Source organism: Cyprinus carpio, chromosome B4 (assembly GCF_018340385.1).
Source record: "Cyprinus carpio isolate SPL01 chromosome B4, ASM1834038v1, whole genome shotgun sequence".
NCBI lineage: Eukaryota > Metazoa > Chordata > Actinopteri > Cypriniformes > Cyprinidae > Cyprinus > Cyprinus carpio.
The window spans coordinates 25098275-25116947 of NC_056600.1; the positions used below are offsets into that span (position 1 = coordinate 25098275).

Genomic DNA, 18673 nt, shown 5'->3' on the forward strand with positions numbered 1-18673 from the left:
ACGCATGACTATAGTAGTGTCCCAATTCTTTGGGGAATATTTTCACCCCTACCCCCTTGGCACTCTGTTTCAAGGGACAAGGGGAAAAGGGCAAATAGAATTGGGATTAGAATTTCGCCCACAAAATTTCGCGCTGGAATAAAACAACCTTCCTATGGATGCTTCCACACTGACCGTGAACATTCGTACACGGAAAATGTGTTTGTTTTTTTGTCCAGTCTGACAAATCTTTTCAGTTTCGCAAAGTGAAAATACAGGCCGTCCAATAAGATCTGAGCATTACATCACCTTTCCATAGCCGCTGCTGTTGCACAAAAAGGCAAGAGTGGTGGTGGTGTTCCAATAACCAGTGTAATCGAACACAGAAGAAAAGTATCCAGAGAGAGAAGAGAGTGGATGGCAAGCTCTTGTTATCTTTGGTATCTGAGAACAGATTTTTTATTCTCACATGTTCTTAATATAATTTATTCTCCACTGAATTATGTGATCTGGAGAGCACTGTCCTTTTTCTTCCACATGCGCATGTTATATGATTCAGAGCGTGTTCACTCTTTTCCGTATTCAAAAAAAAAAAAGTGAAACAATTTTCTACACATGAAATTTGAAAGCAAATAGACATACGATTATGACGATATCTTTTCTTTATGTGCTTTGTGTACAGCTCATGGTATTTATATAACAATTAAGGATTTTTAACAATTAAGGATGTTTATTACAATAAGTAGTTTGGCTTTATTAAACATATAAAGAGTGCATTCATGCCTATTATAGAATCAAAATCAACTATAGATCACAATCAGGAATTAATACAAACACTTGATGATGGCTTAAAATGGGGTTTAAGCAAATGCATTAATTAAACTTTCAAATGTGGCTTGATGCTAATTGTACTTATATTGATATTTTAAGATGTTTTCTTGTAATCATATAGATAGTTTTTGTTTCTGGCGTAGAAACAAACTTTATTTAGCTATATTAATTTAATGCTGTATATTGAGCAGTGGACAATGTTAAATTCATACATTAGATATATCTGAGGAAAAATGCATTGTTGGTCAGCACCACCTAGCGTGCAGGCGTAAATTAGCAGAAGGCAAACATTTGTTTCGCGCTCAGTGTGGAAGCAAGTTTGTCGCACTCAATGTGGAATGGCCTTTACTCTTCATCTGTTGCCCTTCTCATGTGTGAGGTTCCTCAGGGTTCAATACTGGGAAGGGTTTTGTTCTCCCTTTATATGCTCCCTCTAGGATCAATTTTGGAAAAAAAATGACATTCATTATCATTTGTATGCTGATGACTCACAAATTTATTTGCCATTGAAATGCAAGGATAATTTATCCATTCAATATCTGTATGATTTTTTGACTGAGGTTAAGTGTTGGTTAGCTAACAATTTTCTCCAACTGAATGAGAACAAATCATTAGTTTTCATTAGCATTTGAAAATGTTTTGTTATTTATTCTTTGTTGTTGTGGTATATGTTTTTGATGTTTCATGCTTGTTTTTATTTAGTCTTCCTGTACAGCACTTTGGTCTCCAAATCGTGGTCTTGAAGGTTTGTTATAAATAAAGTTGAAGCTGAAGATTGGAGAGCCTCTGCCCATCTTTACCTCTACCTCTCTAAGACATTCCTTTTATGTTACAGACCTGATGTCAGTTAACTTAATTAGTTGCTAGATGTTTTCCCAGCTAAATTGTTTCAAAATTTCTAGCTTTTTCAGACATTTGTTGCCCCTATGCCAACTTTTTTTGAGACATGTAGCAAGCATCAAATTTGAAATGAGCTCACTTAGTGGATAAAAGATTTTCTCAGTTTAAACATTTGTTATCTATGTTCTATTGTGAATAAAATATTGGCTTATGTGATTTGAAGGTTTTTTAATTTTCATTTAAAAAAAAAAAAAACACCCCAACATTTCCGGAATTCGGGTTGTAGTTCACATGTTTACAAATTTTGGAAAAGGAGGGTAAATCAAATAACAGCACATTAAAATTTTTTGGTGACATCTAAGCAATTAACTCCTAAAGTGAATCTTCATGTGTTCATTAAGGGTTGCTTTATGCCTGAAATACTTTCCACACGGTTGACATGCGTAGGGTTTCTCTCCAGTGTGAATTCTCATATGGGAATAAAGGGATAGTTTACGTCTGAAGCTCTTTCCACACTCAGAGCATGTGTGAGATTCCTCTCGAGTGTGAATTCTCATATGGGAATGAAGGCCTTGTTTTTGTTTAAAGCTCTTTTCACATTGAGGGCAGGCAAAATTCCTCTCTCCATTGTGAAGATTCATGTGGTTTATAAAGTTCCCTCTTTGAACGAAACTCTCACCACAATGTTGACAGTTGTAAGGTCTCTGTCCAGTGTGAATTCTCATGTGGTTTTCAAGGTTTTGTTTTAGACTGAAACTCTTTCCACATTGTTGACAGATGAAAGGTTTCTCTCCTGTATGAATTCTCATGTGGTTTTCAAGGTTTTGTTTTTGACTTAAACTCTTTCCACATTGTTGGCAGGTGAAAGGTTTCACTCCTGTGTGAATTCTCATGTGGATTTTAAGGTTTTGTTTTAGAGTGAAACTCTTTCCACATTGTTGACAGCTGTAAGATTTCTCTCCTGTGTGTATTCTCATGTGATTTTCAAGGTTTTGTTTTAGAGTGAAACTCTTTCCACATTGTTGACAGGTGTAAGGTTTCTCTCCTGTGTGAATTCTCATGTGGTTTTCAAGGTTTTGTTTTAGAGTGAAACTCTTTCCACATTGTTGACAGGTGTAAGGTTTCTCTCCTGTGTGAATTCTCATGTGTACGTTAAGGTTTTGTTTTTGACTAAAACTCTTTCCACATTGTTGACAAGTGAAACGTCTCTCTGCCGTGTGAACTCTCATGTGGATGCGAAGGTTTTGTTTTTTACTGAAACTCTTTCCACATTCATGGCAGGTGCAAAATTCGTTAGATTTCTTCTGGGCTCTTTTTCGTGAGGAAGTATTTGTGGATTTTTTTCCAGTTATATAATCATGATGTTCCTCATAATTTTCCTCTTTTATTTCATTCAGTTTTTGCCTCTCCTCTTTCAGTGGCATCAGGTCTACAGTGAAAAAAAAAACAAATACATGTTAACCCCACACTGTAAAAGCTGACTATAACATTACACTATAACACTATAATTTAAAAGGTCATAAAAATGGTACTACACTGTAAAAAACGGAACAAAATGCATTATAGTAAATGTTTGCCATTTCCATGTGCTGCAATATACTTTGAATAGGGTTGCAGTTTCGGTTATATATCTAGCATCAGTCGGTTCTGGCAGGTTTGTTTGTTTATTAATGCCATCTAAGGCTATATTTGTGGTGCGAACCAGTCAATCTACACATAAGTTGATCCATACGCAAGTCTTCTATCTTCACACATGCCCAGGTACAATTTAGACACTCCAATTAGCCTAACATGCATGTCTTTGGACTGTGGGAGGAAACCCGGAGCACCTGGCGTAAACCCACACAGACACAGGGAGAACATGCAAACACCACACAGAAAGGCCTCCTGTCCCAGCCGGGGCTTGAACCGGGGACCTTCTTGCTGTGAGGCAACAGTGCGAACCACCGAACACACTTGTCGTTGAATTAACATGTCTCAAAATTATTCTTCACTTGATATAATAGGCACTGCCCTGCACAAGCTGTTGTAATGTGCATTAAAGGGATAGTTCACCCAAAAATTTAAATTTGATATTTATCTGCTTACCCCCAGGGCATCCAAGATGTAGGCGATAATGCAGGCTAATAGTAACAACAATCTCAAAGAAAATAAAAAACATGCACAGAAAAATCCAAATTAAACCCTGCGGCTCATGATGACACATTGATGTCCTAAGACAGGAAACGAACAATTGTTGTGATAAACTGAACAGTATTTATATCGTTTTTTTTTACCTCTGATCTACTGCAGTGTAGCGCTTCTTCTTGCTTTTCGGCACATTGCAGATTAGAACCGCATTAACAACACCCATCTCTCAAATGGACCATTGACACTCTATGTACAATCTCAATTGGGAGTGTCAATTGTGAAAGACAATATAAATACTGTTCAGTTTCTTACACAAACTGCTCATTTCGTGTCTTAGGACATCAATGGGTCGTCACGAGCCGCAGGGTTAAATTTGGATTTGTCTGTGCATGTTTTTTTTTATTTTCTCACAGATTATCTCACAGAATGGTAATTGTTGTTACCATTGACCTGCATTATATGACTGACAGACTGCAACGGTTTGTGTTCTACTGAAGAAACAAAGTTACATACATCTTGGATGCCCAGGGGGGTAAGCAGATAAACGTCAGATTTTTATTTTTGGGTGAACTATCCCTTTAAACCAGGAGAGATCTCTCTGGTGAGCCATAAGTAAGGGACTATGGGCTAAGTGCAAGTTTTCGCGCACTGATCATAAGTTTCTGATTCAGAAGTAGCATTTCTTCATGCATTGCTATATTATTGATATGGACTTCATGAGTTATAAGACTGACTTAAGAACAAGTTAGATGGGATCTTCACTCCCCACATGAAGTAGGATTAAGAGATCAAGCTTCATGTCCCAGCTGACTATGTTTTGCTCTCCATTCATCTCTGAATGTCTTCAGGACATGCTCTCAGATTATTAGGAACATGCTTGCTAAGGCTAGCCATCTTGCTTAGACTTTATTCATTTTCTTGTGAAATGCTTGGTTGTTATATGGACAACACTCCTCTCATCGTGGAAGTTGAGAAATATCAAGTTCTTTATGATCCACACAATGTACTTTACAAAGACTTGCAGGCGAAGGAAAAATCATGGGATGAAGTTGCAGCGGCTCTTAGTGCAGATGGTAAGTAATTTTAGTGTTTTTGACGCTTTCGCTGGCACACGAGCAAACAACTCAATATAGATAGGCAAATAGCATAGACAGATTAATATAGGCCTAGCACACATAGCTACAGTATAGACATCTATGATCTGCGTCTTTTTTTCTATTTTCGAGATTTTGCTCATTTACATTGTCTCTGTTAAGAAGTTTGCTGTATACATTTATGAATTATCTATCAGCTTTTTATGATGGGTAATGTATGTATTTGATGTGTCAGATATTCTGTGTATCAACATATAAAAGAGTTTTTCATGGAGGTAAGAGCTAATATTAAAAATATAAAAAGGTAATATATAATAAATATAATTCAGATAATAAATATATATATACATATATATACATTTTTTTTTTATGTTAAAATATGTCAAAGTACTTACAGTTCTAGGTTCACCACAACCTCAAAAGCCTGCCACTTTCCTCTAATACATTGGAATGTTCAGCAGAAAACATGTGTTGGCTACATAAAACCAATGTGTGAAATTGTAGAATTATTGTTCTTTTCAAGAAAAAACAAAATTGATTCAATTGGAACCATTTATTTACAATTTCTAAATTACACATTGCAAGCACACAAATAACAAAAGCAGGTGATACATACATATATAATAAACAAGTAAATGATGATTTCAAGATGAGCAGGAAGTCAGGCTATGAACCATTTGTAATACACAGAATTTAAAACAGTGTATTAAATTGGTTTTCAGGGTGTCCTTTGGTAAATTTGCTTGCAAACAAACCCTACACCATATTGTCCTGCCAGGACACTCTACCTTCAGGGGAGCTGAAAAATGTGCAAAGTTTTTCCCGCACATCGTAAGCCTCTCTGCATCCCCTATTTCCACCCATGTTTGTAGCAGGGGCTAGCACTTCCCCTCTCTCTTCTGCCTCATCCAACCACCTTTGATTGTCCGATGGGTTTGTAAGGAAGTTGTGAAGAATGCAGGCTGCAGTTACAATACAGTCAGCATTGTCTGGCTTCACGTTGATCCGTGTATGGAGTACCCTCCATCTGGATGACAGAATGCCAAAGGCACATTCTACAACCATTCTTGCTCGTGACAATCGGTAATTGAACATTTGTCTCCATCCTGGGATTCTGTTCCCTGGAAAAGGTCTCATCAAATATGTTTTCAGTGGGAATGCAGCATCACCCACCATGGTGTACGGCAATGGGCCTTGTACACCAGATCCAGGCAAAGGGCAGTCAGCAGGCACAGACAAAGTTTTGGCCTCCATGCCTCTCCCGAGAGCAGAACCACTGAACACTCCACCATCACTTGTTCTGCCGAAGTCTCCGACCTGTACAAATGTAAATCTGTACTCTGCATCTGCTAGTGCTAGAAGAACTATTGAGAAAGTTCTCTTGTAGTTAAAAAACAAGCTACCAGAATGTGCAGGTGACATAATGGTAACATGCTTCCCATCAATAGCACCTAGGCAGTTTGGGAAGTTCCATTTGTCCCAAAATTTGGACGCTATGGCTCTCCACATGTGCTCTGTTGGTCTAGGGAACTGTGATGCCATCATTTGCTCCTCAATTGCTCTACAAGTCATATGGACAGATTCAGCAACGGTGCTTTTCCCTAGACAGTACTGGAAGGCCAGGCTGGTGAAGCTCTCTCAAAATCCCAGAAATCTGTTAAAGACAAATAAATATAACATAAGTCTTTTTTTTCCCCCTGTATAACATATGCAGTGTATATACATGTCTAAATTCTCATATTAATACACATTTATGTGTTTTACAGTGAACGACTGTAAGCGAAGATGGAAGTTGTTGAGAGATGCTTTTAACAGAAACAAGAAGCAAAAAAAATTGCCCAGTGGTTCTGCAGGTGGCATAATCAGGGAATGGAAGTACGATAAAGTAATGTCATTTCTGTTGCCATACATGCAGCCTAGAAGGTTAGTATGTCACTTGTTGATCTCATATCTTACTCTATTTATTTTTTTATTTTCTCTTATGGACAGTTATTACAAAATATTGTTTCAGTGAGAATGAGTACATTATTATTTGTGTGTAATCTAAAAAAAATACATACGAGTTGGTGCCAATATATTAATATAATATATTTATTAATTTGTAGTTCCAGACACACTTTGCAGAGTGAGCCGGAACCTCTGGACATGACTGTGGCTAATGAGGATGTGGAGCCAGAGTTGTCTGAACTCACTACAACTTTCAATCCCCTTCCGGCCATACAGAGGCCTGCAACACCATTACTGGCAGGTGAAAGATCAGCTACCCCCATACCACTGCCAAGCACCTGCACACCACAAATAACAGCTCCGAGACCTGACACCCCTACCCCCACTATACATCCCAGGGTTCAAGCACTGGTGACTGACAGTCAACAACACAAACAGAAACGGAGAAGAACAGTTTCCCCAACTACAACTGAGCAACAGTTATTGGACATAATAACACAACCCACTACTCCTGCACCACCAAATGTTCCCAGACAGGAGGACGAAATGTATTATTTTGCCCTCAGTTTAGTTCCAAAACTGAACCGGCTGCTTCCCAGAAACCGTACCAGGGCACAGATACAGATAATGACCTACCTGGCTGACCTGGAGTTAGAAGATGATGGTCAGAGGCAACAAGCAACAGCAACCCACACAGTGTATCATACCAGAGGTCGCCAGCACCCACAATCATCTGGATTTCAGCCTATTCACCCCACACCCACCTACCAAGAGGAACAAACTCATCACCCCCCACATATCACACCTCCCTCAATCTCCACCATGCCAGAACAGCATTCCTCTGTTTACCATCAACTGTAGTAATACAGTTTAACATTACAATGGTTTTAATTTATTTTATCCAGCCATGTTGTAAATAGTTCAGCAGTTTCAGGGTTATTTTTGTACTATTTTTCATGTAAACATATTGTCAATCATACTTTCTGCATGACTTTGTTGTGATTTTTGTTCAATTTACTTAATAAATCTTTTTTATTACTTAATACTCAAGTCAAAGTTATTTCTTTGCAGTTTGGAACTAGTGCAATAAATGTTTAACTAACTTATTCAAACAAAAAGTAAACGTATACATTCATATTTACAAATACATACATTAATATTTGCCCTAGACTTTATTACTAACATGTTGATCTTACCTCAGTATAACTGCAAGTCGCTGCTTAGGTTCAATGGACTGCCTGTAGTTTGTTGTTTGCCTTGAAAGGTGGCCTTCAATCAGGGAAAGAATGTGATCCATTTGTTCTGCACTCATCCTGAAGTACTTTAGATGCCGGTCACGGTCAAGACGCAGTTCAGCGACAAGATGGTAATATGCACCATGTTCTCTCCTACGTCGGTTAATGGGATGAACCCAAAGTCTGCGTCTTTTTCGTAGTCTCCTTAATAACAAATATAGTGCGATGGCCTTCCTTCTATCAAAAACACGTACTGCGCGGAAAACAAAGACAACAAAACAAAGATGCAACAAAAGTTACAATGAAATTATTAATTAACAAAAGCTTCTTGCCAAGTCTTTTTATTTAAATGTATTTGAAATGGAAATAAAGCAAAGCGAACTTACCCATTATAGAGTACTCTGTCCAAAATCCGCTTTTCAGTTGCACGTTGCCTCCGCTGCCGGTGTGAAAGCAAAATAGCCGCGTGCTGCTTCCGCTCTGCCTACCTGCTGTTAACGCGCTGCTTCCGCTCTGCTGCAGATTGCGGTGTGAACCCGGCCTAAGGCAAGCAGTATCACTAGCAACTTGAGGCAACTGATATGCCATTGCAGCCATAGGCTGTGTGGCCGTTACATACAGCATGCCAGCCCAATCTGGAGGCATCTATTGTGACAACAATGTGCCTCGACATTGACAACAGATTTCTGTGAGCATCTAAATTAGGGCTGTCAAAATTAACGCAAATTCATTTTAACGGCACTAATTTTTTATTAACGTGTGATTGACGCAACAGGTATTTTCTGTTTTGATCCATGGCCTAACCGTAGTTGGAGAAATGGAAATGCACAGTGTTGTGTCACTAGATTTAGCAACTCTTTTAGCAACATTTTTTTTTTTTGTTAAACGCCAAGCAACAAATCTTTAGGGTTTTCTCAAACCTTATTTAGTTTCTGAGACTCGGTGGTACTGCTGCGCAAAGTCTTGCTGTCCCAGTGCACACACACCTCTTTCTCTAGAGAAAGAGCTCTCTGTGCATCTGCATTGTTCAGTGAGCGGCAGAGAGAAGCAGCGCTTTCAGTTAAACAGATATAATGTTGCTTCTCTAATTTTACATGCAAGTATACCCAAAATCACATCACAGCTGTTGTATTGTCTCATGTGTCGTCTATTTGATTCTATCAGATGACGACTCGATTATAAATGAGGATTTTTTGGCTATTTAACATCTAGGAAGGGAGAGCTGGTTATGTAGTCTTAATGGGTTGCATTTCAGTCACTATTTCATATTAATTTTGTTGTCTGGCAACAGAAACACAGCTCTATCAGAACACAGTATGTCGGCACAGAGAGGCAAACAAATGTAATAATAAATGTACATTTTCATATTCAGAAGAAGTGAGCTGCCCTGTTCTGCGAAAATGTAAACAGCCTTGTGTAAATAAATTGCTCAGTGCAAAGAAAGAGAAGTAATGAGAACCTGGTATTTCTTTTTTCATGCATCTAATAGACATGAACAAGTTCTTAGAAAAACATCTATAATAATAATAATAATAAGTTTTATTTATATAGCTTCTTTCCAGTGCTCAAGGACACTTTACAATGTACATTTAACAAAAGAAGAGATAATATGAGTAAGCATTGATGGAAAACAATAATTAAAGATACAGTAAAGGAACATTATATGGACAGGGCAGCATACAGACAAAGAGTCAAGCATTAAAAAAAATACAAATACAAAGCAGAACTTAAGAGACAACGAGGGACAACGAGAAGGCCAGAGTCAGAGGAACGTAGTGAGCGAGTCGGGTGTAGGGGACAAGCATATTACAAGGATAAGGGGGAGCTAAGCCATGCAAGGATTTAAAAGCGAGCAGGAGAATTTTGAATTTAATATGGTAGGCAACTGGGAGCCAGTGGAGATCATACAAAATTGGGGTTATATGAGCAGAACATTTGGCATGGGTGAGTATTCTAGCAGCAGAGTTTTGAATGTATTGTAAACCAATGAAGAGAGCATTACAGTAATCAAAGCGTGATGACAGTTTCAGCATCTTTGGTACTGATGAAGGGACAGAGTTTGTCAATGCGACATAAATGAAAGAATGCAGATTTAGTGATAGAGTTAATGTGAGACTGAAAGAAGAGTGTGGAGTCGAAATTTACACCTACATTTTTAACAGTACTAGATGATTTGATGAGAGAGCCAGCAATCTCACAGGTGAAATTGGTAGAAATGTTGCTGGTGACTGTGGGAGTTCCAATAAAAATGATCTCAGTTTTGTCCATGTTTCTGTTCCAGAAAATTTAAATTAAGCCAATCTTTTATCTCTTTCACACAAGCAGAGATTTTGTCAATTTGGGCAGGTAGAGCAGGTGTACAAATGGAGTATAGTTGAATGTCATCATCATAAAAGTGATAGTCAAGTCAAGTCAAGTCAAGTCTGCTTTATTGTCAATTCTTCCACATGTACAGTACATACATACAGAGAATCGAAATTGCGTTACTCTCAGACCCCCGGTGCATACAGATAACACTAACAGTAGAGCCTAAAAATCTAGATCAAATATAAAATATAAGATAAAACTATACAATAAAGAAATGTAAAAAAAGACATAATAGAAAAAAATAAAATAAAAATAAGGTTAAATAAAAGCAGCGCAAGGCACATGGCAGATAGAGTGCAAACCAGTGAACAAACAGTGCAGATAAAAAGATTTTTAGTGCATAAAAAAAAATAGCTTATTCAGTCTGATTAAAAGTGACAAAGGGCTCAAGAGCAGTTATTTTATTAAACTGACTGATGAGGTGGTAGAATGACGTCAGTTCCATGGTGAATGAGGCAGTGAGCAGACCACTGCTGCACAAAGTGACTGGTGCATGACATCGTATGTTAGAGGGAGTGGGGGTGGAAGGACCTGGGGATTTTGGACCTGGGGGGGGGGGGGGGGGGGGGGGGGGGGACCTGGGGGGGGGGGTTCAGTGGGGGGCCATGAGGTGCAGAAGGGGGGGACGGGGGGGCAAGTTCGGGAGCGAGTTAAGATAGTTAAGACCATGACATTGTAAAATCTGACCAAGTGGTATTATGTAAATTGTGGATAATAATGGGACAAGAACGGATCCCTGAGGAACACCTCGCTTCAGGGGGACAGTGGGCGATCGAGAGGGAGTGGGGGTGGAAGGACCTGGGGATTTTGGACCTGGGGGGGGGGGGGGGTTCATAGTTCAGTGGTGCCTGAGGCAGAAGGGGGACGGGGGGGCAAGTTCGGGAGCGAGTTAAGATAGTTAAGACCATGACATTGTAAAATCTGACCAAGTGGTATTATGTAAATTGTGGATAATGGGACAAGAACGGATCCCTGAGGAACACCTCGCTTCAGGGGGACAGTGGGTGATCGAGAATCCTTAACAGAGATGTAGAATTGTCTGTCAAAGAGATAGGAAGAAAACCAAGAAAGAGCAGTACCAGAGATACCCAGATCAGAGAGATGAGAAATAAGTAATTCATGGGAAACGTATCGAAGGCAGAGCTGAGGTCAAGTAACAGAAGTATAGACAGAGAACCAGAGTCACCAGAAAGCAGTAGATCATTCACTACCTTTACATGTGCAGTTTCAGTACTATGGAGGGGGCGAAAACCAGATTGAAAAAGATCAAATAGATTATTTTCAACTAGAAAAGACTGGAGTTGGGCGGCAACAGTGCTTTCCAGTAATTTAGTTATGAAGGGTAAATTTGAAATAGGACAGTAATTAAGATAGAATTGAGGGGTCTAGGTTGGGCTTACAGAGGTACAGGGGTAACTGCAGGGGTAACTGCAGCAGTTATGAGTAGCAGAGGAAATGAAGCAGAGGTAAGAGATGCATTGATGAGGTGAGAGATAGGTGCAGAGATGGCAGAATGGCAAAGTTTCAGGAGAGAAGCAGGAGCAGGATCAAGTTGACAGGATGAAGAGTTGGATTTCAAGATTAGCTTAGGTCGTCAAAGAAAAACAAGACAGAAACTGACTAGATAGATTTAATGGATAGCTGAGCTCAGTATCAGTAGGGAAACATTGGTGGACGGCATCAGTCTTTTCAAGCAAATAATCCAGAAAAGAACAGCAAAGCTCATTAGAAGCTAGGGCATCCTGAGGTAGGGGGTTAGTAAGCTTATTTATTGTATTAAATAATGCTTTTGGCCTGTTACTTGATTTATTAATTGTGGCAGAGACAAAACTAGAGCAAGCTAAAATAAGAGCAGATTTATATGATTTGAAATGATCAAGAAAAGCCAAATGTACAGTAAGACCAGTTTTTGTGTAAAGACGCTCAAGCCGTCTACGGACGGAGAAGAAATATCAATAACATCAGAGAGGTTTAAAGAAACAATAGAGGTACAGAATGATGCAGTATCAATAGCTTTCAGATTGCGGTATGATATAACGGTCTTCAGACATTTTGTATGCATAGGCAGATTTAAGCTTAAATCAAGAAGTTTGTGGTCAGAGATACCAGTGTCAGAAGAAGAGATGGAAGTGATATCCACCCTTGATGTACATATCAGATCAAGGATATGACCATGAGTATGGGTAGGAAAATGAACATGCTGAGTCAGATTAAAACATTCAAAAACAGACAGTAATTAGTTAGTGTTAGAGCAAACAGTATCAACACATGAATATTGAAGTCACCAAGCAGAAGAATGGGAAATGACAATGAGCAGGCATGGGTTAACAGTTCACGAAGTTCAGAAAAAACATTTTTTTTTCAAGGCTTTAGGAGGACGGTAGAGCAAGATAATTATGAGACAGTCAGCCTTCAATACCATGTACTATGAAAGTCAAGTTGTTTGAGTCGGCGATTGTGCCGATAAGCCCCTTTCACACTGCGATTCCGGAAAATACACGGGTAATGTGTCCCAGCACTTGTTCCTGGGTCGCTAGCTTTGCACTTTCACACTGCCAGTGATTACCCGGAATATGTGCGTGCGTTCACACACAACCCGTAAAGGTCCCATGAAGACACGTGATATCAGGGTGTGACGTGTAATGTACGAGTCGAAAACGCTATTCACGTTAACTTAAAATGTGCGATTAAGTTACGATTAATCACAAGTTATCTCATGACTATCCTGTGATTAATTGTAATTCAATATTTTAATTGATTGACAGCTCTAATCTAAATGTGTCTGTACTGTATGTGTTTACATTTCTTAGGGAGAGAGAGCTCATTAATTATGACACTCATAAGACATTCATCAGAAATAGATATTATAATATGAGTGAGTTAAGCTTTGAGAATGAAAACCAACCTGTTTGTTCTTCAGTATCTTCATGTTGTAGACTAAATACTTCTGCAATCTTAATGTCTTCAGTCTCCTCTTTAATAAACGCCATCTTCATAATAGCGAGTCATATGGATCTCAGATGATTCACCAGGAGTTTTTCTCTGGTTCTGGAAAATTTGCCCTGTTAAGATGAGTATAATTAACAGAAGGAAAAAAATAGGCAAACTAAATCTCTAGGTGTGTCTCAATCAGCTCCTTAGTTCGATAGTCAGCGCACAGGTAATCAGTGATAGTTGTAGCATCTGCTGAGGATCACTGATGATCTCTTATGCTTTATGTCTCAGAGACTCTTTTAGCAATTGAATATAAATTGTAGACAGGGCCTCACATTTTACACTTATATGGTTGCCAAATTGCCAATATATATATATATATATATATATATATATATATATATATATATATATACACACACTACAATATAACATTCCTGTAATCTATATATATAGATTTTAATGTTTTATAAAGAATTCTCCTCTGCTCACCAAGCCTGCATTATTAGAAGAGGACAGCAAAGCAGTAATGTTGTGAAATATTTTACTATTTAAAAAAACTGCTTTCTTTTTGAATGTATTGTAAAATGCAATTGATTGCTGTGATCAAAGCTGAATTGTCAGCATCATTACTCCAGTCTTCAGTGTCACATCGTTCACAAATCATTTTAATATGCTGATTTGCTGCTCAAGAAGCTTTAATTATTATTATTTTTTTATCGATATTTAAAACAGTTGAATACATTTTTTTCAGGATTCTTTGATGAATAGAGGGATCCAAAGACCAGCATTTATGTGAAATAAAAAGCTTGTGTAACATTATACACTATATCATTAAAAAGCTTAGAGTCAGTATCATTCTTTTTTAAATTACTGAAATTAATTACCTTCATTTAGCAAAGATCACGACTTCCCTTCATTTGTGGGAAGTCGTGGCCTAATGGTTAGAGAGTCGGACTCCCAATCGAAGGGTTGTGAGTTCGAGTCTCGGGCCGGCAGGAATTGTGGGTGGGGGAGTGCATGTACAGTTCTCTCTCCACCTTCAAAACCACGACTGAGGTGCCCTTGAGCAAGGCATCGAACCCCCAACTGCTCCCCGGGCGCCGCAGCATAAAATGGCTGCCCACTGCTCCGGGTGTGTGTTCACAGTGTGTGTGTGTGTTCACTGCTCTGTGTGTGTGCACTTCGGATGGGTTAAATGCAGAGCACCAATTCTGAGTATGGGTCACCATACTTGGCTGAATGTCACGTCACAAAGATGCTTTAAATTGATCAAAAATGATGATAAAGACATTTATAATGTTACAAAAGATTTCTTTTTCAGATAAATGTTGTGCTTCTTAACTTTCTATTCACTAAGGAAACCTGAAAAAATTCTACTCAGCTTTTTTCAACATCACAATAATAATAAATGTTTCTGAGCAGCAAATCAGAATATCAGAATTATTTCTGAAGGATTGTGTGATTCTAAAAATTTAGCTTTGAAATCACAATAAATACATTTTAAAACATATTTAATATATCCAATATGCTCTATAAGCAGAAAACGTGAATAAAGCAATTTGAAGTATTTGCTTTATAGGCCAAACCTGAAAAAATGGCACCATCTTGTTAAAAAATAGTAAAAAAAATAATTTTGAAGCCTTGGCAACAAAATGAAAGCCTATTTACAAAAAAAATGCATCATTTTAGAAATGCAAAACCTTTGTTTCCTAACACTTCAATTACTGAGAACATTAAAAAAAAAATGTTAAGGAATTTAATACATTTTAATATAAATGATGGTCACACCACATTACATTTTTTTAAGGCTATGGCTAATTTATCTATGTGAAAAAAAAAAAAAAACTAAAATCACTTATTTTTTTTTATATACTAATTTATGTGTACACAACCTTCTAAATGTTTGAACAACTACAAAAGACATAATTTTGTGTATTTTAAAATATGCATGTTGAAAATCCTTATACACCAATGACCCATTATAGGCCAGTTTCACACTTCCGGGTTTTCAGATGGGTAACTTTTTTTCCAGTAACAGTAATAGCTGCACCTAACAAGAAGTAGTTCACGAATTCACTGATTAAATATCATGAAAGTGTATGAATTGTCCTGATGATTTATTGGTGAGACTACTAAGCTCTAATTAAGAGATAATTTTAAGAACTTACTCTAAATGATGGCACTTAACTTGATTATATAATTCTCCGTGTCTGTTCTGGTGCGGCTCTGCATTACACTACATGTGAATACTTCAGAGCTGTTTGCGATGTGGAGCTCACTTCTCTCTTCACACACACACCTGATCCGCTGATACTGTAAATATTGAGATGCCAGACCGCTAGATCGCACCCTGGATTAACTATCATTAACGACTACAGTCATCTGTCAATGATGTTTTATCTCATTCACTCATATGCTCCTGTCGCCATCATCTAAAATCTTTAAATATGCACAGTATTATAATAAGTACTAGTAGTATGGTGTGCATTGTTTTGACAACCTTACACATCTGTAAAAAAAAGAAAGAAAAAGAAAAATCAAATGAATACACTATTGCTCTTTTTTTATGGTGTTTTTTTTCCTTCAGTTTTTTATATTTAGAGCAGATATACACTGAATCACTCTTTCAATCGTGGTGTTGTCATCCTGGAATATGTAGATTGAAACGTCTTCCAATTGTTGTTTAATAAATGAAACGCCACTCACTGCATTAAGGTTAAAAAATGTTTCTAAATATATGCCAGAAACATATTAACCACTGCAATAATGCTCTAATGCGAAGCTGTCCTACCTCTTAACATTGTTATTGTTAATTTAAATGCATTCATGCCACCTCTGAGCCTCATTAAACAGTCTGTAAATAGGCTAAATGTCATTTTTGTGTTATTCTGTACCACCTCTGATGTGCAATGATAAATTATTTTAATTGGATTTATTATTGTTATATTTTACATTTTGAAAAAAAAAAATGTCGATTAGTTGAAAGTTGATTATTTCTCGATTCCCAAACATACAGGTTTATTTACACAAGTGTCGTCAGCGAGCGACGTTTGGTGAATCAACTGATTCGGACTTTCAACAAGCTCCGTTACTGCATTACTAACTGATAATCGATATCTGGAGCAAAATTAGACCCACCTTTTTGATTTACAAGCACAAAATAACGATCCCAAATGCTGCATAAAGCGTTATGATATTACACTCCAGAATACTTCATCCGTTTTACGGTCCTTGTAAAAACTGTACAAATGTCTGAACTGTCTGCATCGATTTTAACACTTTAAATGATGAAAACACAAACCTTTCTTCAGCAGAATCACAACAGATGCAGGAGAGCGGCGCAGAATTATGACGTCACATCGACAGACCAAAATAAAAGTCCACCTGCTGGACTGGAGTGTGGGCATTAGCTTGAAAGAAGCTATTAAATTCTTTCACTTATCCCAGTACTTTTTAAATAATTCATAAGGATAGTATGGATTTTTGACATTGTATTTCCTAACAGATTTCCCACTGACATTCTGTTTTCCAACTTGTGTTTCTAACTCCCTTCTTTCTTCTTCATACCCTTTTCAATCTAATACAATATGACTTCCTGTCTCTTGCGTGTTGCATTAGTTGCAAAGATCAGTGGGGTGTTTTTCTATTCTCTGTAATGTAAAATTTAAACCAGCATGACCTATTCTAAGACGTGTAATTGTATTTTCTTCCTTTGGATTCTTACACTGTTTAATACTATTTCTACTTACTTGCTTTTGTATGTTATATAAATGTTGTCCAGTATCAGCTATATCCCAGTATTCTTGCCATGTTTTATTTGTATGTCCCTTAATGATATACATCTTAAAACATTATTAAACTTTTTACATTTATTTCGAACTTTATCAATATGTTGACACCAGGTTAACTTCTCATCAAAGAACACTCCCAAGAATCTTACAACCTTAACCTGTTCAAGATCTTGTCCATATAGTTTAAGTAAAACTGTTTTAGGACGTTTAGAAAAAACATATTACTTGTGATTTTGAGATTAAAAGTTTAAATCCCCATTTATTTGTCTAGTGTTCTATTTTCCATATTGCATTTTGCATTTTCTTTCTTAAATATTCTATATTCCGACCTCTAATCCAGAGTGCCCCATCATCTGCATAAAGTGATTTGTCTATGTTTCCTTCAACCTGATCAAATATGTCAATAATCATAATATTAAATAATATCGGACTACATACACTGCCTTGTGGGATACCATTTTCCACTGTATATCTATTTGAATATTCTGTGCCAACTTTAACTTCTATTGTTCTTCTATCCAGGAAATCTAATACCCAATTATACATCTTGCCATTTATTCCTAATTTACTAAGTTTAATAAGAATCCGTCCTTCCACAGCATATCATATGCCTTTTCAATATCGATAAATACAGCAATTACATTTTCTTTATTACCTTGAGCTTTCCTAATTACTGATTTTAGGCATAATATTGAGTCCATTGTCCCCCTTCCCTTCACAAAATCCAGATTGATGTGGTGATATAAGACCATTTTTTTCAATATAATAATCTAATCTATTTGTTACCATCCTTTCCATGGTTTTCCCTAATTGTGACGTTTTCCCTAATTGACAACAAGTTATTGTTATTGTAAGCATCACACAGACATTACAAAAAGTAGCTTCAGCAAGAAATATTTTGTTTGATAAAATGTATTACATATACTCTTTTGGTCCATGAGGGTGAGGAAATTATGACACAATTGTTATTTTTGGGCAGGTGAACTATACATTTAATAATTAATTTTATTAATTTTATTGTTATTAATATGGAAATATGAAATTATTTCTTTAATGAAACTATACTCTAAATAATAAACTAAAACCGAAAGTAGGTGGTGGTAAATGCCTTAATGATTAAGTCACCGAGTCATTTATTTGAGTTGTTGCCCTGCCTCATATTAGTCATCAATCAGCTGTATGAAATGTCAGATGACACAAGTAGATCTGGGGCAGGGCAGGTGCGTTAATAATTTTAGCGTTATTTATTACTGTAGGTAATTATTCCAATTAACGGGTTAAATCACCAGCCCTTTATATATATATATATATATATATATATATATATATATATATATATATAGAATTTTTCTTTCCTTTTTAGCCAGTTGCAAACAGGACAACATAAACCCCAAGGAAAGCTGGAGAAAGCCTGTTCTCTGCATTTAGAAGAGACTAAACCTCCACAGCTTGATGTTGTATTTGTACTAGTTATTAAAGCCCAGAATAGCTCTGATCATATTCAGACCATGCTGGATCTCTC

The 18673-nt window shown here is 37.1% G+C and overlaps 1 protein-coding gene across 4 annotated transcripts; it reads right to left on the reverse strand.

The window, feature by feature from the left end:
- Positions 1–560: 560 nt before the first annotated feature.
- Positions 561–16875, reverse strand: LOC109112564 (gastrula zinc finger protein XlCGF8.2DB-like). Of its 4 annotated transcripts, XR_006154579.1 has the most exons (5): positions 16662–16875; positions 13329–13485; positions 8018–8597; positions 7458–7585; positions 5413–6528 (listed from the first exon to the last, which is right to left on the reverse strand). XR_006154579.1 is itself a non-coding variant. In XM_042722458.1 (3 exons), exons 2-3 carry the CDS (start codon positions 13417–13419, stop codon positions 2016–2018), a joined length of 1155 nt encoding a protein of 384 aa, XP_042578392.1. In that variant the 5' UTR covers positions 13420–13485; positions 16662–16793; the 3' UTR covers positions 561–2015. The 4 variants fall into 4 exon arrangements, 3 of the variants coding, with proteins under 3 accessions (XP_042578392.1, XP_042578393.1, XP_042578394.1); XM_042722458.1 differs by lacking the exons at positions 5413–6528; positions 7458–7585; positions 8018–8597 and adding an exon at positions 561–3079 and having other exon boundaries at positions 16662–16793; XM_042722459.1 differs by lacking the exons at positions 5413–6528; positions 7458–7585; positions 8018–8597; positions 16662–16875 and adding exons at positions 561–3079; positions 16499–16649.
- Positions 16876–18673: the final 1798 nt, after the last annotated feature.